General features: G+C 35.6%; 1 protein-coding gene across 46 annotated transcripts in view; it reads left to right on the plus strand.

Moving 5' to 3' along the window:
* Window positions 1–17,307, plus strand: part of ARPP21 (cAMP regulated phosphoprotein 21) — a 293,441-nt gene that overhangs the window by 195,227 nt on the left and 80,907 nt on the right. For 25 of the 46 annotated variants that reach the window (XM_036219282.1, XM_016123975.2, XM_016123981.2 and 22 more), the window contains 2 exons: window positions 13,840–13,948; window positions 15,804–15,905. The exons of 4 other annotated variants lie outside the window; for them this stretch is intronic. In XM_036219282.1, the coding sequence (XP_036075175.1) occupies window positions 13,840–13,948; window positions 15,804–15,905 (211 nt within the window). Of the gene's footprint in view, window positions 1–13,839; window positions 13,949–14,314; window positions 16,276–17,307 lie in introns of those variants that run through there. 17 more of the 46 variants (XM_036219300.1, XM_016123989.2, XM_016123990.2 and 14 more) reach the window with 3 other exon arrangements.

Raw genomic sequence — 17,307 nt, forward strand, 5'->3', positions numbered from 1 at the left:
ATATAACTCAAATTAAAAATAACAAACATTTTAAAACAATGATGACATATGCAGGATAATCGTCCTTTTCTTTCTTTTTCTGGTTTGTAGGCATCTATCTTTTGTGGTTTCTAGAGTAACAAAAAGCACCAGACGTAGAGACAGAAATCCTGCCTCTAAGACCCAGTTCTTTTACTTACTAGCTGTCTGACCTGAAACAAGTCATTTAACATCTACCATATCAGTTTATTCTTTTTCCACTTGAAAAATGAGAGTTTTGAGCTAGATGATATCTAAATTTCAGCTCCAAAAGGAGAATGGTTGTTTTTTGGTCCTTAAAATAATTGTTTACTTCTACCTTAATGCCTTTTCATGGTCCCATTTAGTCACTAAAGGCACTGGATGAGTAGCCATTTGCTTTGGAAATATGGAGCTGTCTCTCTTCTATTCATGTATCTTTTGAGGGTACAGCGAGCCACTTTTATAGCAAAATACACATTAAATGGAAAAACTGCCCCTATGTAAAGCATCCTCTTAAAACGTCTGTGTATTATAATTTCTTTTTATCACAGTATGCTTGGCAAATTGTGTAAATTGCATAGTTTTTAGGAGTTCTGCTTTAGTGCAGGGAACTTTTGTGCTAAGCAAAGCAGCCTGTTTAAGATACTATTTATTTTCTGCTCACCGGAGTTTAGAACAAGATAGAGATGAGGCTCTTTCTGTATTCAGGGCCCACTTTGTGCTCAGCGGACCCAGAACGAAGGTCATAGTGGAGAGCATACAAACTGGGAGATGCGGGACTGAGCTTGGCTCTTATCTCAGGAACAATGAATACCTCACTTCTCTGGGCATCAGATTACTTATTTATCCACAGGAGAGTTTGAAGTGGAAAATGTTTAAGAGCCCTTGAAGCTCTGGAATTATTGGGTCTTGTGGTTGCATTCTACTGTGCTGGCAAAATACATTTGAAAATTTATCAGCTGTCCACTTTATCTGATTGTTGGCACATGTTTCCTCCTGTTTTGGACAGGAGTAGAAATGAAAGGTCACTGTCCTTTAATCCTTTACATCTTCCCTTTCCATCACATACTCCTAGTTATTGCTAATGTTGTTTTTAATTCTCCATTCCGGTTTTGCTATGACTTTCAGATTCCACAATGTAAGGGCACACTAATTGCAAAATAGGCAAGCAATTGATTATCTTCTTTTAATTTGTTTTCCTCCTCTTTCTCTGTAAGGCCATAAGAAAAAAAGCCCATACATCGAGTAGATTGTTTGATACAGTTTCAGTTAGTAGAGATAGTGAATTTATTTTTTATGTACACTGATTTTGCAATCACATTGTCATGAATATTAGTAACCATGTTTGAGACCTGTTTTCTTGTAGAATTGCTTTTGAGAAAATTAAGTAGTGTATAAAGACTTGGTGAATATTGAGTGTTGGCTCCAAACTTGCTTTTTTCAAAATGGTAGCCACTAGCTGCATATGCTTATTTACATTTAAATTAAATTAATTAAGGAGATAAAATTTAAACTTTAGTTCCTCAGTCAGGCTAAGTACATTTCAATTGCTCCTGTTATACAGATCATATGTTGAACATTCCTATTATTTCAGAAAGTTCTGTTGACCAGCTCTTCTCTAAATTCTTGTGATTCTTGCAAGTTTCCAAATACTACTAGAGCAGCAGTCCCCAACCTTTTTGGCACCAGGGACTGGTGCTCCTAAGAGAATCTAATGCCTGATGATCCGAGGAGGAGCTGAGATAGTAATGCTAGTCCTGGGGAGCAGCTGCAAATTCAAATGAAGCCTTGCTCAGTGGCCCACCGCTCACCTCCTACCATGTGGCCTGATTGCTAATAGGCCACAGACCAATGCTGGTCCATGGTCTAGCGGTTTGGGACCCCTGCACTAGAGGATACAATTTGTCCCTTAAAACTTTTAATTCTTTTGATTTGTGGGACTAAGCTTGGCTATTACAGGCATCAGCTTATCATATTATTAGACTTCTTCATTTCCAGGAGAGCACCGACTATTTTAAAATTTTCATGGCCAATTTCAAGTTTATGCCTTCAGGAAGAGCAAAGAGAGAGCTTTGCAAAGCACACCTTCAGGAGAGGTTCCCATAGTGGAATGCCTGGGCTGGCTTAGTCTCTGCTTAGTTCCTGCTCTTGCACAGAACCCTTTAGCCCCTACTCTGTGAGTCAAATCATCCTTAAATTTAAAAAAATAAATAAATGGCTGTATTCCATGGACTTTCAAGGTATCTTTGGAAGAACCAAGTTTAATAATGTTCAAAACGTAGTTGTCAAGTCCTACTGTTCCTTTCAGCCACCTTTCTGACCATCCTCTATGACTGGCTTCTATAAGGTTGGTGTGTGGGGGCTGATATCTTTCAGAAAAGGATGAACGAATTAAATGTCCTTTTTCAAATAGTAACAAGTCACGTTTTCAGGACCTGAATCACTGTTGGTGGTTTTAGAAAAGAAGAAATGTTGTTCTGTGGGAAGTTATAGGTTTACTATTAAAGACCTGTTGCCATGTTCTGTTGGAATTGAAGCTCAAAATGGAATATTATATTCAGAATGATCTATTAAGTCCTAGATGGTTTCCTTTGGTTCCCTAAAAATTTCAGAAGTTGTGCTATTGGGGCAATTGTCATGTGATGGTTGTTGGGACCATATTAATTTATATATTTTTTTGAATGGAAATGTTTCCATTTACATAAAGGAGGGAGGCTGAGATGGGAAATCCTCAGATGCCTCCCTGTGGGTCTGGTATTTGGGGAATACCTTTTCAATGTATAAAGTTTTATGCTACTCCAATGACAATACACAAAAATGTATATTTTTAAATGACATTGTAGTCTTAGAAAAAAGCAGAAAAATATGGATGGGGAATGCAGAAAAATGTGGATGGAAGTTATAAAAGTGAAGGACTGAGAGAGAGAAAGCATTTTTTCATGAAATTTTTAATTTTTCTTTTCCAATGCCCCTGCATTGACATGTAAAGTGATCCTCTGACATGGATGCATATCAGCTATGCATTGGTGGGATTTATTTCCCACGATCCCTGTTTATCTAGATTATAGGCAGTTCAAATAATTATAAAAGGTGACTTGAGAATATTAAGTTTTGTATGAAGAGAAAATAGTTTCACATAAAGTTCAAAATGTTTAAGTCATGACAACACACTGTGAGGATGACATATATTTGTGTGTATACCGCATTCACCTCCAATATTTTCTATAATATCCTCAGTTATAATACTTTTGTACTTTCGTGATGGAAAAATTTTGTCTGAGGACAGGTTTTTACTCAGCACAGAGTACATTACCTCTTATTTTTTCATTTAATCTTAAAAACATAGTTAAAACCTAAGTAATTAGAGTTTCATTTTAAGAAAATAATGCACAAACTCAGGTTCGATTTTGGACTTACAGAGAAGCAATGATTAGTATGGCTGAGATCTAAACCAGTGTGTCAAATGCCGGGAGCAATTTTCTTAAATAATCTAACTCTCTTTAAAACAAAAACATCCAGAACATCTTGAGCAAAGTCCTCCAGAAGTTTCCCTGGATTGTTCGGGAATTCCAACTTGTTTAAGTCTTTCGTTGTCTGATAACATACAATAATAATTGAAAGAGAAGATATTTTTGAAGATTAACTCAGTGGTATCAGTAAATAACAGATATTTCCTACAATTTGATTGTTCTTGCTTGATTTTCTGTGGTTATCACTGTTACAAAATGTGATATTTGGAAAGGAGTGATATCCATTTAATTTAAACCTTGCTTTATTCCATTTCAATCTTTTTTTTTTTTAAAAAAAAAAAGCTACCTTTATTGATAATGTCAGTATAGAAGATACACTTATTCATTGTTATTACAAAATCATTGCTATGAGCAACCCAATTGTCCATATTCCATTGTTTTCTGCCATAGCTATAAGAGCATGGCATGGGGTTAAGGATATAATAGTACAGGAAGAGTAGGAAATAATAGTCATGTTCATGTGGGAGGCATTCCAAGAAGGGGCCTTCATTCGAGCATACTGATGAGCTTTAGAGAATTAGCACAGGCAAGTCACCTTACCCTTGCAGCACTGCAAGCTTGTTGGTACAGGTGAACGAATGTGACCGAAGGCCCCTCAGCACACCTGTTGGTCCACAAATTGGGTCTTAATGGCCAGGGACACCTCCTGTTAGAAGTTACTGCTTTTTTTTAATTTAATTAAAATAACAAATGGAGTTTTTGAGTTGGCACCCTCCATATTGTGTTTTTCAATCTTTACTTCTAGCTCCCTTTTCCCAGTATATCACCAGAAATGTGTCTTACTCTCTAGAATTTTTTAATGTTTTCTGTTTATTATCATTTGTTAACTGTCAGATTAGGTTGTGACCTCTTGGGAATGCGGGGGCAAAGGTATTAATGTATTTACTCTCTGTAATGTTACTTTTTTGATATTTAAGACTGAAGCTAAAAGTATGAACAGTGATTTTATAAAAAATACTTACACGTTATAAATACCAGAGTCTGTTTTTATAGGAGAGGTTTTGCCCTTCTCTCTCTCTCTCTTTCTGATCTACACTTTCTCTTTTGCTTGTTTTCTACACATTTAACCCGTAGCAGCTCATTGTTCTTTTATTAGATAGTTTTTTTTAAACCTTTCTTTCCCTTTCTTCACTCTAGAAGAAGGATATATTCTTAGAATATATTATTTGGAGACTAGAAACCGTCTGCTTGCACTAGTATTTTCCAAAGGGCCCAGATCAGTCACAGTCAAAGCCCCCTGTGCACGTGAATATCTTTGCATATGTCAGAGTAACTGTTTAACTAGTCCCAGGTAATTTTCATGTTAAAAGGTTGTCATCTCTTGAATATTTTTCTTTTGTCTTTCATATCCACCCACTGTCATTGCCTCGAATCCCCTACTCTAAAAGTACAGAGCAAAGAAAGGAAATAGCAAATCTGCTGAAGGAGAATAGTTACAGGCCCCAAACTGCAATAGTGGCCCAAAGGCAGAGGTTCGGGGAGACACCTTATAAGCCCAGGACTCCAAAACACAATGCCCCGATTCCTGAGAAGCATGAACCTGGGTGTTTGCCTGGAGTTTTGAGTGGTATTAGTGACTATAGTACTTTGCTTATTTGTTTGTTCCAGAAAGAATGATTAACTGAGCTGGCTCTTTGATGAATTACAAGAATCACGAAACCTGTTCTAGTTATAAACAAAGCTGCTCTCTAGGTGAAGCAGTTGAGCCCAGTTGACTTTGTTAAGGATCGTTGATGGGGTGGATAATTATTGCACTAAAAGGCAGGATTGTGGGACTTTCCGCCTTCTCAGGGGGCAGACCCAGAGAAGAGTGGATAGCAGTAATCTCAGGGTCAAAAGACATCTGGTCTGCTTAGTTTCCTGAAGAGGCTAAGGTTTAAAATGGAAATCATTGGTTTTTGACACTAAGGCATTTTAGTCCCTGCAGGTGATTGATTGCACTTATATTCAACAAAAGAAAACAAACAAAAAATACCATGATTTTCTCCCACATTTGTTATCTTTCTTTTTGGGGGGGGGCGGCGGGAAGGGGCTGGGAATGTTGAGTAACACCATAAATAAACTGAGCAGCATCTCAGTAAGGATGTTGGCTTAATAATCCTCTGAAGAAAACCAAAGGCTTCTTAGAAATCCACTAGTGGTTGGTTGGCATCCTGTCATTTCTAAACATGGCACATTTATACTTGCCTTAAGAATAGCCTTGAAAACCATCTTACTTGAAGTCAGAGATCAGAAACCTAACTGAGAATTGCATTGCTCTCAGGAAAACCAACAGTTTTGTTTACTGAACAGGAAACTTAGTCCTTTAGTCAATACTCAGGCTCAAAGTAAGACTTATTTGTTAACTTTGGTCAAACCCCATATCATTTTTCTCAGTGATTACATTTTCTCATATTATTATTCACAAATACCTACAGAATATAAGGTTCTATAGCTAAGATAGGTAAATCATAGAAATATATTGTGAACAGAGAAAGTAAATTTGCTGTATTCCTTTCCCCACTTGAAATTATGTATGAGCCTTTGAGAGTCGAATATGTAATTTACCACTTAATTTTGGAAATGAAATGTGCATGTAACTTTCTATATATAACATTAGTACTCATAATACAACTTTTTCTTTTAAAAAGCTTTTCCACAGAGTAATGATACTTTAAAAATATTTATTTACTTACTTATTTAGCTCACAACATTCTTGGTACATAAAGCTAGCCTATTTTATAGGAACAAAAACTGAGATTCAAGTCATGATCTTACCTACTCAATTCACAGAGACCAAGACTGAAATCCACCTCTCCTCCCACTCAGCCATTGCTTCTCTCATAAAGTTAGAGAAACAAGAACTAAATAGAATCAGTTCTCGGAAATGATGATAAAACCAAGAAGAAACCCAAACACTGTTTTTTCACTGGCACCCATTGGTTTCCTTATAACGTCTTAATTTGCTTTTAATTATTTTAAAAATTGAACAGAGAACCCAAGTCAACAATATTTATACTAAGATGGATGTTAAAACTATGTACCATCAACACCTCAGAAACACAGAACACACTGGATTAAAAACTCTGGCATATGTGGAAGTGAGACAAAATCCCATGTCCTTAAACTATGTCAGGTGTTCAGTACCATGCTTTCAAAAAAAGAAGTGCAGACTACAGAAAGTGTACACCTACTGTGCATAGTTTATTTAAAGAGCCAAGATATTCTTGGTCACAACTGTGTGTGAGTGTGTGTGTATAAGTACATAGTGTATAAGTACAGACTGTGTGTAAGTGTGTAAATACATTAACTGTGTTATGCAGTTTGAGGCAATTTACAGAAAGGTTCACTATACATATACATACTATGTATAGTATTACCCCAAACATACAGTAGTTGTGGATGGAGCAAGATTACCGTGTCTTGCTTCCCTCCATCTGCAGCCAGATTTGCTGTAGGCAGAAGACTTAGGCTCAGGTCCTGAAGGCCACCTTTGGAGTTGGCAATCATTTTAGCACTTGTAACTTGAGAAGAGTTTTAGGGCACCTCGAAGGTGAGAGCCTGGGTATATATAATGAATAGCTGTTCTTCTTGTGTCTTGATATTTTTAAGATTTCCGATAGTGAAAAGGCATATTACCATGGCTTTAGGAAAGAGATAATTGTGGCATAGAGTAGAAAAATAAGTTGTAGTTTATTGGTTGAAGGTGTTTGGTTTCCACTGAATTGTATACTTAAATGCTAGACCATAATTATTGATACAAATCTTCAAACAGTAAATTGGAATCTACCAAGAGAAGTGGATGCCTACCTAATAATATTTTATCCCACAACTAGATTCCCTCCAACCTCTCAGTCTTTCTACATTTCTCATCATTTCCAGGGGAGCATAGTCCTCAACTTCCTAAGCTCTACTACTCACCTACCTTTCTGGCCTTCAAACCAGGAATATGAAAAATAGCATTTCTTTACACATACAAAAATTATCAGATAATTCTATATTATTTAAAGTGCACTGATCACTCTGACTTTCTCAGCAAGTAAAATACTATATTTTTGTATAAGCTTAGTAGAATACTTTTATACACACCATTTATAATATGTAAGCAAAAGACTTCACTACCAAGAAACAATAATCATATTCAGCAGTTTCCAAAGAAAATGTTACTTTAAGAAAAGAGTTATTTGCTTATTTGGAACCGATGAATCAAACTGTTGTTTGAATGTTATAGTACAGATTGAATCTATTATAATTAAGGTTAACACTAAAGTAAATGTTGATTCAATATTCATTGGCATACTTTTAGGTTTGGGCTACTCAGGAAAACATGAAAAGTGGCAATAATAGCTTCTAACATTTACTGAGCATTTTATTAGTGCCTGGCATTGAGCTTGGCACTTTACTTGTATTATCTGTATCTCATTCAATCTTCCCAAGCACTTTAAGGTAAGTATTATTACTTTCCATTTTTACAACAAAACAAACAACACTTCTCTCATAGGGATGTTAAGTAACTTGTAAGAAGTCACACACCACTGGTAAGCTGCAGAGCTGAAAAGACACAATAATGCATGTCTTGAAAAGACAAACTTTTGTTAGGCTTGCATATCAAACTTTACATGTGAATTGTTTAAATTAGTGTGCTAGTTCACATCCATTTTATGTAAAGTTTTATGCTAAAACGCATTGTGCTTTGTGGGGAGCAGAGCTTCTAGTCATTGGATATTTTAATGCTACTGCCTTTTAATTGTTCATGTGATATTGAAATAAAAGAATGGAGAACTTACACAATAAAAAATATCAGTACTACCTCTCTTTTTTTATTTTTCTTTTGTGGAGATTCTCAATTTATAGGCAAACTTGCAGAAATATGCCTGTTTTGTTACGCTAAGTGGGTCCATCTGGTGTGTAGGTCTCTTTGGTATTATTGCCAATACTGGGCTTAATACAGCTCAGAAATACCTAACTCACAAACAAAGAATATAATATTCCAGATCTTAACTGCATGTGATTTCTTTCTCTTTTTTAAATTACATAATTTCTCTTTTTTTCTAATCTCGCTTATCTTTTCCTAGATCATTATAATTTGTATTTTCCTGTTAGAGAGGAAACAAAAAGGTTGAGATTGAACACTTTTACTTAATATTATCATTATATTATCATTAGTAAATGCATGTTTCTATGCCTATAGATCAAGAAGGAGTTAGCAATAAAGAGGGTGATTTTTGTTTGATCGGTTGTTTGTTTACATATATTGGAAGTCTTAATATGATAAACCAAGACCAGAAGCAGGAAGCACAATTAATCCTGGTATTTTTTTTAAAATAGCAGTGTAGCAGAAAGATTAAGAACTGGTTGACAAAATAAAATGATTGAATGTTCATTTTAGCTGATTATAAAATAATATAGAACATGAAAGAAAATTAAGAAAATATTCAGAATAAAATAATGTAAGTGCCCATAATCCAATGATTAGATGCAAACCACTTTTAAGTTGTTGAATTTGTTTTCTGTCTTTATAAACTAATAGCTTTTATTATCTTTTTGTTATAAAATACACATTTATTATAATAATCACAAGTATGTAAAAGGTTAGCAGTAAAAGTTGTCTGTTATCCAACTGTTTAGACAACTACTGCTGTCCACTTTCTTATTATTATGTATTATAGTTTCAACATAAATATAATCATGGTTGAAACTATAAATTGCTTTTCTATGTATTAGCTATTATTTTATAAAGCTGCATATTACATATGGAGATATTTTAAGTTACTCAACTGGTCCACCATGGATTTCCACTGTTATGCTGTCTTGATCGATGGAATTATGTCTTAATTTACTACTCTTTTCTCTGGTGTCATTCTTAAAAATGGAATCAACTTGTCATGGTGGATTGACACTTTTAAGGCTCTTAATGCCCATAGGTAGCTTGCCAGAGCAGGGGTACCAATTTAAGAGAAAATGTCTTACAGATCCTGTTGTCTTTGTGTATTCTGCTTACTTTTGTTGTTGGTCATGAATAGCTTTATATAACAGGAGAATCAAGATGAGTCCTACGTTAGTTTGCATGTCTCTGTTTATATATACAGTACACAATCAAAATGGAGAAGAATAAAATGAATTTTTCAAAGGTGTAGAGAATTGAGAACATTGGCTTGAAAGATGCTAATGAAGGACACTTGATAGCACTGCCTATATTGCATTTATACCATTTTAGTCTCTTAATAGTATAAAATGACAAAATGATAGTGGAAATTGTGAAATACTTCAAGAAGAAAAAAAAAACATTAGTTATAAACATCGTAATTGAAAATTTTAAAGTATTAAAGGAACGACGCCACTTAGACTCCTCTAATATGTCTGAGTATTAAACTATTTTTCGTAGATGTCTTACACCACCAAAATATTTTATCCTGTTGTGCACTTTGGACTTTTTGTTAGATATTTATGCATATTGATGACCATCTTTCAGTTATTCAGTATAAATTTCAAAGACTTTGAACACTCCATATTTAACAGAATTGAATTCTTAAATTGTATGTACATAGGGGGACGGGACAAGGAGGGATTAAGCTTAACTATTTGGAAGAAAAGTCTGGAGAAACTGGAAATAAGAATAAATCACTGAAAATGCTTCCATGTCAAAAGATTTAAAAAATAATTCTAAGGAGTTCTCATCTATTTTAAGCTTTGAGAGAGAAAAAAAAAAACTAACTAAAATTGGAATCACTTTGATTAGAAGAGTTTGATTGTTTTACACGTATTTTATTCAGTCACACTACCTCTCAATTCATGAGCTTTGTCTAATAAGGAACAATGAGGAGTTAATTCTAATTTTTGAAAGGTTTGATTGGGGATGCCAGTGCTGTTCACCATACATGAATAATAAGTTTCACAGTAGTTACCTGCTGTGAATTGTGGGAAAACTTTTTTTTTGGTTTAGAAGAAGAAACTCGTTCTTCAAGAAGTATTAAATTCATTTTCTCTGCTTTTTGATCATGTTATAGAGAAAGGTAGAATTAATAACTTAAGGACTGAAATCACCTAGAAAAAAGATATTTAGCCATATGTGATGCATGGCCATGAGCTATGTAGTAAACTCTAGTTATCATTAATTTAATAAATATCGTGATATTTTGCAGCTTTTGGGCAGTTTTTCGAGAGTTACATCCTTATGTCGATACATTGAAAGTAATTAATTCCCTTTTTTTTTAAAAGTCATAATATATTTCTTTAGTTCTATTCATTTTATGGCTAAAAAAATATTTCTATGATGTTAAATTTGTGATAAAAAGGACTTTTAAAGCTGTAATATAATGGTGCATTGCTGGTAGTTTTTAGTTTAATCGCCTGTTATACTTCAGCTGGATTCTTTAGTTTTCATGAGTTTCAATTGCAAATTGCTCTTCAGCTCTAAAGTAATAACTAATTCTCTATAAAATCAACCTGGAAAAAATCTTATTAGGTTCATTTTATTCCTTTTACAAAAATTTAAATTGTTATTTTATAATCACTCAAAATATTTTTGGAAAATCATGAAGGTATTAATAATTTCAACCATTAGTTTCTAATGTTTGGAAAGAAATTAAATGAGATATTTGAAAAGCAGTTATGGAGAATGCACTTTGCATAATTTATATTAGAGTAAGAAATATTCTTACTCTAAATAATATTGACATTATTGATTACAACAGGCTCTTTGACTACTCTTTGCTTATGAGATGGATGTACTTTTCCTAGATAAGTCCTGCTATGAAAAGCAAATAAACCAACACTATAAAGAAATGCAAATGAAATTTCAAAAATGTTTGAATAGCTCTCTCGTAGCTATAACAACACTTTAAACTGAGAAGTTCCCAAACTAGAAAAACTAAGATTCTCATGTCCACTTTCTTCCCAAGATAACCTCAAATTTTAAAAACTTTTCTTTAATAACATGAGTATTTTAGGTTAACTTGAAGCAAAACATAAGTTTGATTTTTAAAGATCTGCCTAATATTCTAAATTTAAGTTTATGTTCCCACTAAACAAACTCTTGTTCTGTTTTGTAACTTAAAAATTTATGACTACATATCTTATTTAGTGATCTTTTGATCTGTTCCTGAATTACAATGATTTATATACAGTTATAGTAAGTTTTTATTCATTCAAAATTGATTCATTTTACCAAAGGGCTCCTGTATGCCAGGTATGGTTCTGGGCACCAAGGAGTAAGTATTTAAAAAACAAGGTCCCAACCAACACAGAACTTACATTCCAGCTGTGGTTAGTATGCTGAAATCTCACTATAAATGGTTTCCTTTTTAAAGAATAATTTAATCTAAAGCAAATTCACCTTATGCTCACAAATCAAAAAGTTCACATTCTCGGACCACTTTATTTCTAAAAGAACATTTACAAACTTAACACAAGAAACATATCTGTAAATTTAGCAGTGAGCAAATCATTTTATTTACTAGAGTTCATCAGAGCTTGGTGATAATTGGGAGGGACTTAATTAGCGTCTGTAGAATCAGCATTTGTTTTTAAGTTAATATCTTAATTTCACTCGCTACATGAAAAACAATATAACATCTAAGTATTGATCAAAAATATTGAGATGCTTAAAAAAATTCCAGGAGAATTGTTAACTTTTACAGTGAGCTGCAACTATTTCATGCTAATATTATAATACTTTACACTATAATAAGTACTCTAAGTGATTATGCCACACCAAAATGTTTAATTTCTCTACTGTACATGGCTTCTTTGCTGTAAAGTTTACTTTGCTCCCTTAGTGTTCTAATTTCAAAATGTCCTTTTTGCACTTCCAAATTGTCATCACATTTTATTAAATTTTAATTTTGATGGAAAACGTTTACATTGATTTTTAAGATGATGTAATGCAGGGTTTTTGTTCTTTATTATGAAATTTGAGAGCCTCTGGCCCCACTGTATGCTATATAAAAGCCAACAGAAACTGAATCATATCTCTACAAGGATGTGAACAGACTGATGCTTGTGACTTAGTGGGAAAATCTATAAAGTTGGAAACAAAATGATCACTGAGGGATGGTTTCTTTATCTGTAAAAGAGGCAGAAAGTATTTGCTCCTCTTACATGAAAGTGTTATTGTAAGGATTGAATAAGATAGTGATACCACTTTGCAAATATATAGAGCTCTAGGAGCTATAACTAGTAATATTTCAGTTTTCTGTTAGTGCCTGTCCACCAATATTATTATAATTTATGTACATGTATTTAAGGAAAGGATGTCTCATTAATCCTTTGTTTTCAAAGTGCTATTTGCTTATTTTGGATCTATAAGAAAATGATGAGATTCCCTTAATTACTGGTCACCCATATTAAACAACAGACACTGTGAAGTGTCTTCCCAATGACTGAATGCATAATGAACCCAACAGGGACAGAAAACCCACTGGGCTTTGGAAGTAATACATCAGCTATGACAGAGACACTTAAATGAGAGTCATAAATTACAACTACTTCTCAACCCAGGGCAAATATTTTAGTACCTCTTCTGGGGATGAACCCAAACTCCAAGTCATTCACAGAGTGCTGTGATGATTATGGGAAATTAACAAGGAAGTGAAACCCTTTCCTGTAATATTACAAAATGATTAAGAGGACCTAACAAAATCAATTGACTGATCGATAGTGTGTAACCGCCTGGAGCATTTTCCCCATGCTAATCAGTCATTAAGTTGTTTAGACTAAATATTTCCAGTTTCTACAATTACTGAACTGATTTACAGGACATGGTCAAGGATGGCAGAGCCTCCTGGAACCAGATTCCAGAGCAGTTGTCATTGGAGAAGGAGGGAAATTTTTTATAAGTTATTATTATATTTTCTTATTATGAATTAAGAAGGCTCTTGAAAGAGAGGATATGATGGGAAGTATTCTCCTAGTTTCCATACATTGGTGAATTAATGTGTCACTCCCAAGTTCTAAACATGTATATTTGTTCTAGAATATGAGTGAGGACTTGATTAAATTCAAGAGTGAGGGTGGTCCAAATAACTATAGAAAACATCTATATACTATATATGTACAGGCCTTTAAAATATTTTTTTAACTTCAGCAACAGACAGCAAATAAGAGTCCAAATTCGAAACAGCCAAAGGTGTTCTAACAACACCTGTGAAGTGACATATTCTTACCCTCCTGTGTATTGCCAGCGATTCTAGGATCAAAACCACGTGTAAACTTTGCTTTTATCTTTTTTTTTTTTTAAGTTGAATGCCACAGTGGGGGAAAACAGCACTAAGAAATATCTTTAAACAGGGGGAAAAAACTTTTTTATTGATATGTTTTACTTTGCTGGCAGACCAGAGCAAAGGTTTTGTGAACATTTAAAAGATGAAAAAGGTGAAGAATCCCAGAAGCGGTTTATCTTGAAGCGAGATAACTCTAGTATTGATAAAGAAGACAATCAGGTTGGTTCTCAAGTTTGAGAGTGGCTGACGTTGTTTTTGAAGGTGGGCTGACTGATGTTCTTGTCGTTCCTCTGTTGTCCCTTTCTCCCTCTCCCAACTCTCCCTCCCTCTGATACTACTGTCCTCTCTCCAGCCTCCTTGCCCCACCTTACCTCCCCCTTTGGCATTCGATGGGTAGCAAAACTTCCATGTCCTGGTTGCTTTAGCAATGGCTCTGTGTTGGGCTGCATGGGTGGTGCTTGGCGCAGTTCCTGCTGCATGTATGGGGGGGTTGGGATGCCACAGGCTCCAAGCTGTTGGAAAAAGCTTTGTCAGTCGCATTTTCAGATGTCTGTGTAACTATGGCAGTCGTTCCACTCCCTACAGCTTTGTCCTTCAGTTGTGCACAAATTGAGCTGGATTATCAAAACGGACCGATGACCAACTGGTGTAAAGAACAAACCTTGTTATGGTGAGGACAGGTGGATTTTGCAACTATCCTAAAATAAATCTTCACAGGAAAGAATCAAGTTTATGTTTTAGTCACCCGACCCTTCTCTTTCCCATGTTTTATTGTCCGTGTAAATTGTCTGCTTTTTTTGCATGAACCATAGCAGGACTTTCTCTTTATGTGTTTTTTTGCTTGTGATAAAACATTATGTTGTTCTAGAGTAGCTTGTTTCATGATACCTCAATAAGGGTAGAGATACTTCTGTAGATGGGGATGTGGGATCCAGAGCGGTTAGGAAGAAAACTAAGTAAATGGCAAAAGAAAACAAATTTTAAATGAGAATAAGAACAGTAGAAAGTTATATAAATGCCATTACAATTACACTTCGTGTCTCTGACAATCAAAATAGATTTTTTTTTTTTGAAAATGACTTTGCTTTAGAATTCTTAAGGGCAAGATAATAAGCATCTCACTCAAGTTATTATTCTAATTATTCGCAGTGACTCACTGTAAGCCAGTATGTGCATCTCTGACGCACCTTTTTTTTAACCTGTTCATCATTTTGTATCTCGTTTCCTCCCACCACCACCGAGCTACACCGTGGCATTGACTCTGAAACATGTGCCTGTGTCGTGTGCTTAGTGGGTATCTGTTGAATGGATGGATGAACGTGGTCAGGGCAGATCATTTTGTAAGGACTAATACGAATGAAATGGGAGGGTAGTTTAGATGCAGGATGAGGTTCAGATGAAAGGATGAGGGAGAGTCGTCCTCATGCTGGGTTCTTTGAATTGTTAGCTTAGGTTTCTTGATATTGACCCTAATCAACAGACAGAATTCAAATTTAGTTCCTACTTTCTATGCCAGATGCAATTCCCAGGATCAGTCACTGAGTGAAAAAAAAAAAAATTTAAGATATAGGGAAATACTGTCTACATCTTCCTTTCTACCCATTACTTTCTTTACTCCCTTGCTCAGTTTCTCCAGTCCCCAAGTTTTCAAAGCCATCTCTTCCCTTAGCCACCTTGATCTAGCCACTTCCTCTTTTTTCACCAACATTCTTCTTCCTTCTGAGGAGTCAGCATCACTCAGATTGGCAAAGGTAACAGAGTCCATCACAGGTGAACTATCACATAGACGAGCTGGCCAGACACCTGAGGCACATCCAAGTCTTTCATTCTGGAAACACCCAAGCTACTTACATCCATCAAGAAAGCAACTTTGAGCAGCAAACATCTCCTGACATTGCTCGTCACGCACACACGGTACACATGTACCCCACCACAGCTTCCTTAGAGACCAGAGGGAGTGAGACTGTTCCATTTGTTTAAGTGAACATTTATTATTCTCAACTGACAGTTGCTTAACTGCAGATTTCTAACAGCTCAACTTGGATAACCCTCCTGATTTCTTTTCTCTGTTCAGCAAAACAGAATGCATCCATTTAGAGATGACAGACGAAGTAAATCAATTGAAGAGAGAGAAGAGGAATATCAGAGAGTGAGGGAGAGAATATTTGCACACGATGTGAGTAGTTGTTTTAATTGCCTCTTCGGTGTGGTCCTTCCATCAGCAGCAAGGCAGCCTCATTCCCCAGACAGTGAGCTGGCAGGGACAAAGGAAGCCGGAGCCAGAGAACAAATCGAACTGCAGCAAACTAGAGGTGTTTCTGGAAAAGGACCCTGGTTCAGGGAAGTGATGGAAGAGTCGTCAGGGGTTTACTTGTGTCCCTAGGATATGACCTGTGTGGGAAGAGAGGTATAATCTTGGCCAGTTAAATAGCCTTTCAGTACAGAGACAGGTTGCCAGATTTGAAGAACCGCTTTTATGTCCACGTTAGCCAGCAGATACCACATTGTTGTCTTTTTAATACCAACATCGTGCAGAGGAATTACTTAAAAAAAAAAAGAGAGAGAGAGAGAGAGAGAGAGAGTCTATTGATCACACACACACTAATGTATTATATTCAAAATAAGTATGGACATTTTATTACATCAAACTTTAATAATACTCATTTTCCCCCTCAATTTCAAACATTAGTTCTGTGAATAATCTTCAAGGGAATAACGATTTTAAAAAATACCTTTTGTTTAAATCCCAACAAATAAGATGTGGTAGGGACCGTTTTTATCCTTTTACCCACTGTGGTGAACATAAAATGTAATTAAATTAAATTTAAATTAAAAGGTGAAAAAAAAAAGTTAGATTGAAATATAAGAAAATAAGAAAGGTAGCTATCGCCATAACTTTTCCATTCTATGAAATTCTTCGGCAGCCTCCTAAAACGTGGGTTTGTCCCTCTGCAGACATAGAGGTGTGAGCTCAATTGTGCAGACTCTCTATGGCCCACACTTCCAGCCTTACTAAGTCAGGTGGGTCATCTGCCCTCCCTTGTGATTTGCTCGTGGAGGCCATTGCCTCCAGGAAGCCAGCCTAGAGACCCGGGCTTCGGTGCTTAGCATGGAGAACTGCTATTCTTAGAGGCTTCAAGCCCAAGCCAGTTTCCTAGACCCTCCGGTGAGTGCTGGGTCCTTTAATATGAAGCTGCAGAGGAAGCAACACTCTGTCCTTCTTTCGCATTTATACAGGTTTCTGTTATCTCTTTTGTTCCTCTCCGCCTTTCTCAGATACATTAAAATCAAGTTTCGATGATTGAACAATCTGGCCCAGAACTCTGGAATTAGAAGAGTGAGACAGAGGGAGATAGAGGTAGTTGGATGATGTTCGGGTACATTTCTAGAAGATTCTGCACATGTGTGCACTACTTAGATTTTTATTATGGTCAGAATTATTGATGGCACAGCCTGACACATGTGAAGCCTTTAGCTGTGTTTGCTGGATACAAGAGAGAAGTCATGAGAGGATCTGTGTTGTTGTGCTAGTGTAAGGGCGCCTCTTGTGGACTGGAGGTAGCACGTCTTGTCTGATG

The sequence above is a fragment of the Rousettus aegyptiacus genome, unplaced genomic scaffold (genome assembly GCF_014176215.1).
Source record: "Rousettus aegyptiacus isolate mRouAeg1 unplaced genomic scaffold, mRouAeg1.p scaffold_m13_p_4, whole genome shotgun sequence".
In the NCBI taxonomy this organism is placed as follows: Eukaryota; Metazoa; Chordata; class Mammalia; order Chiroptera; family Pteropodidae; genus Rousettus; species Rousettus aegyptiacus.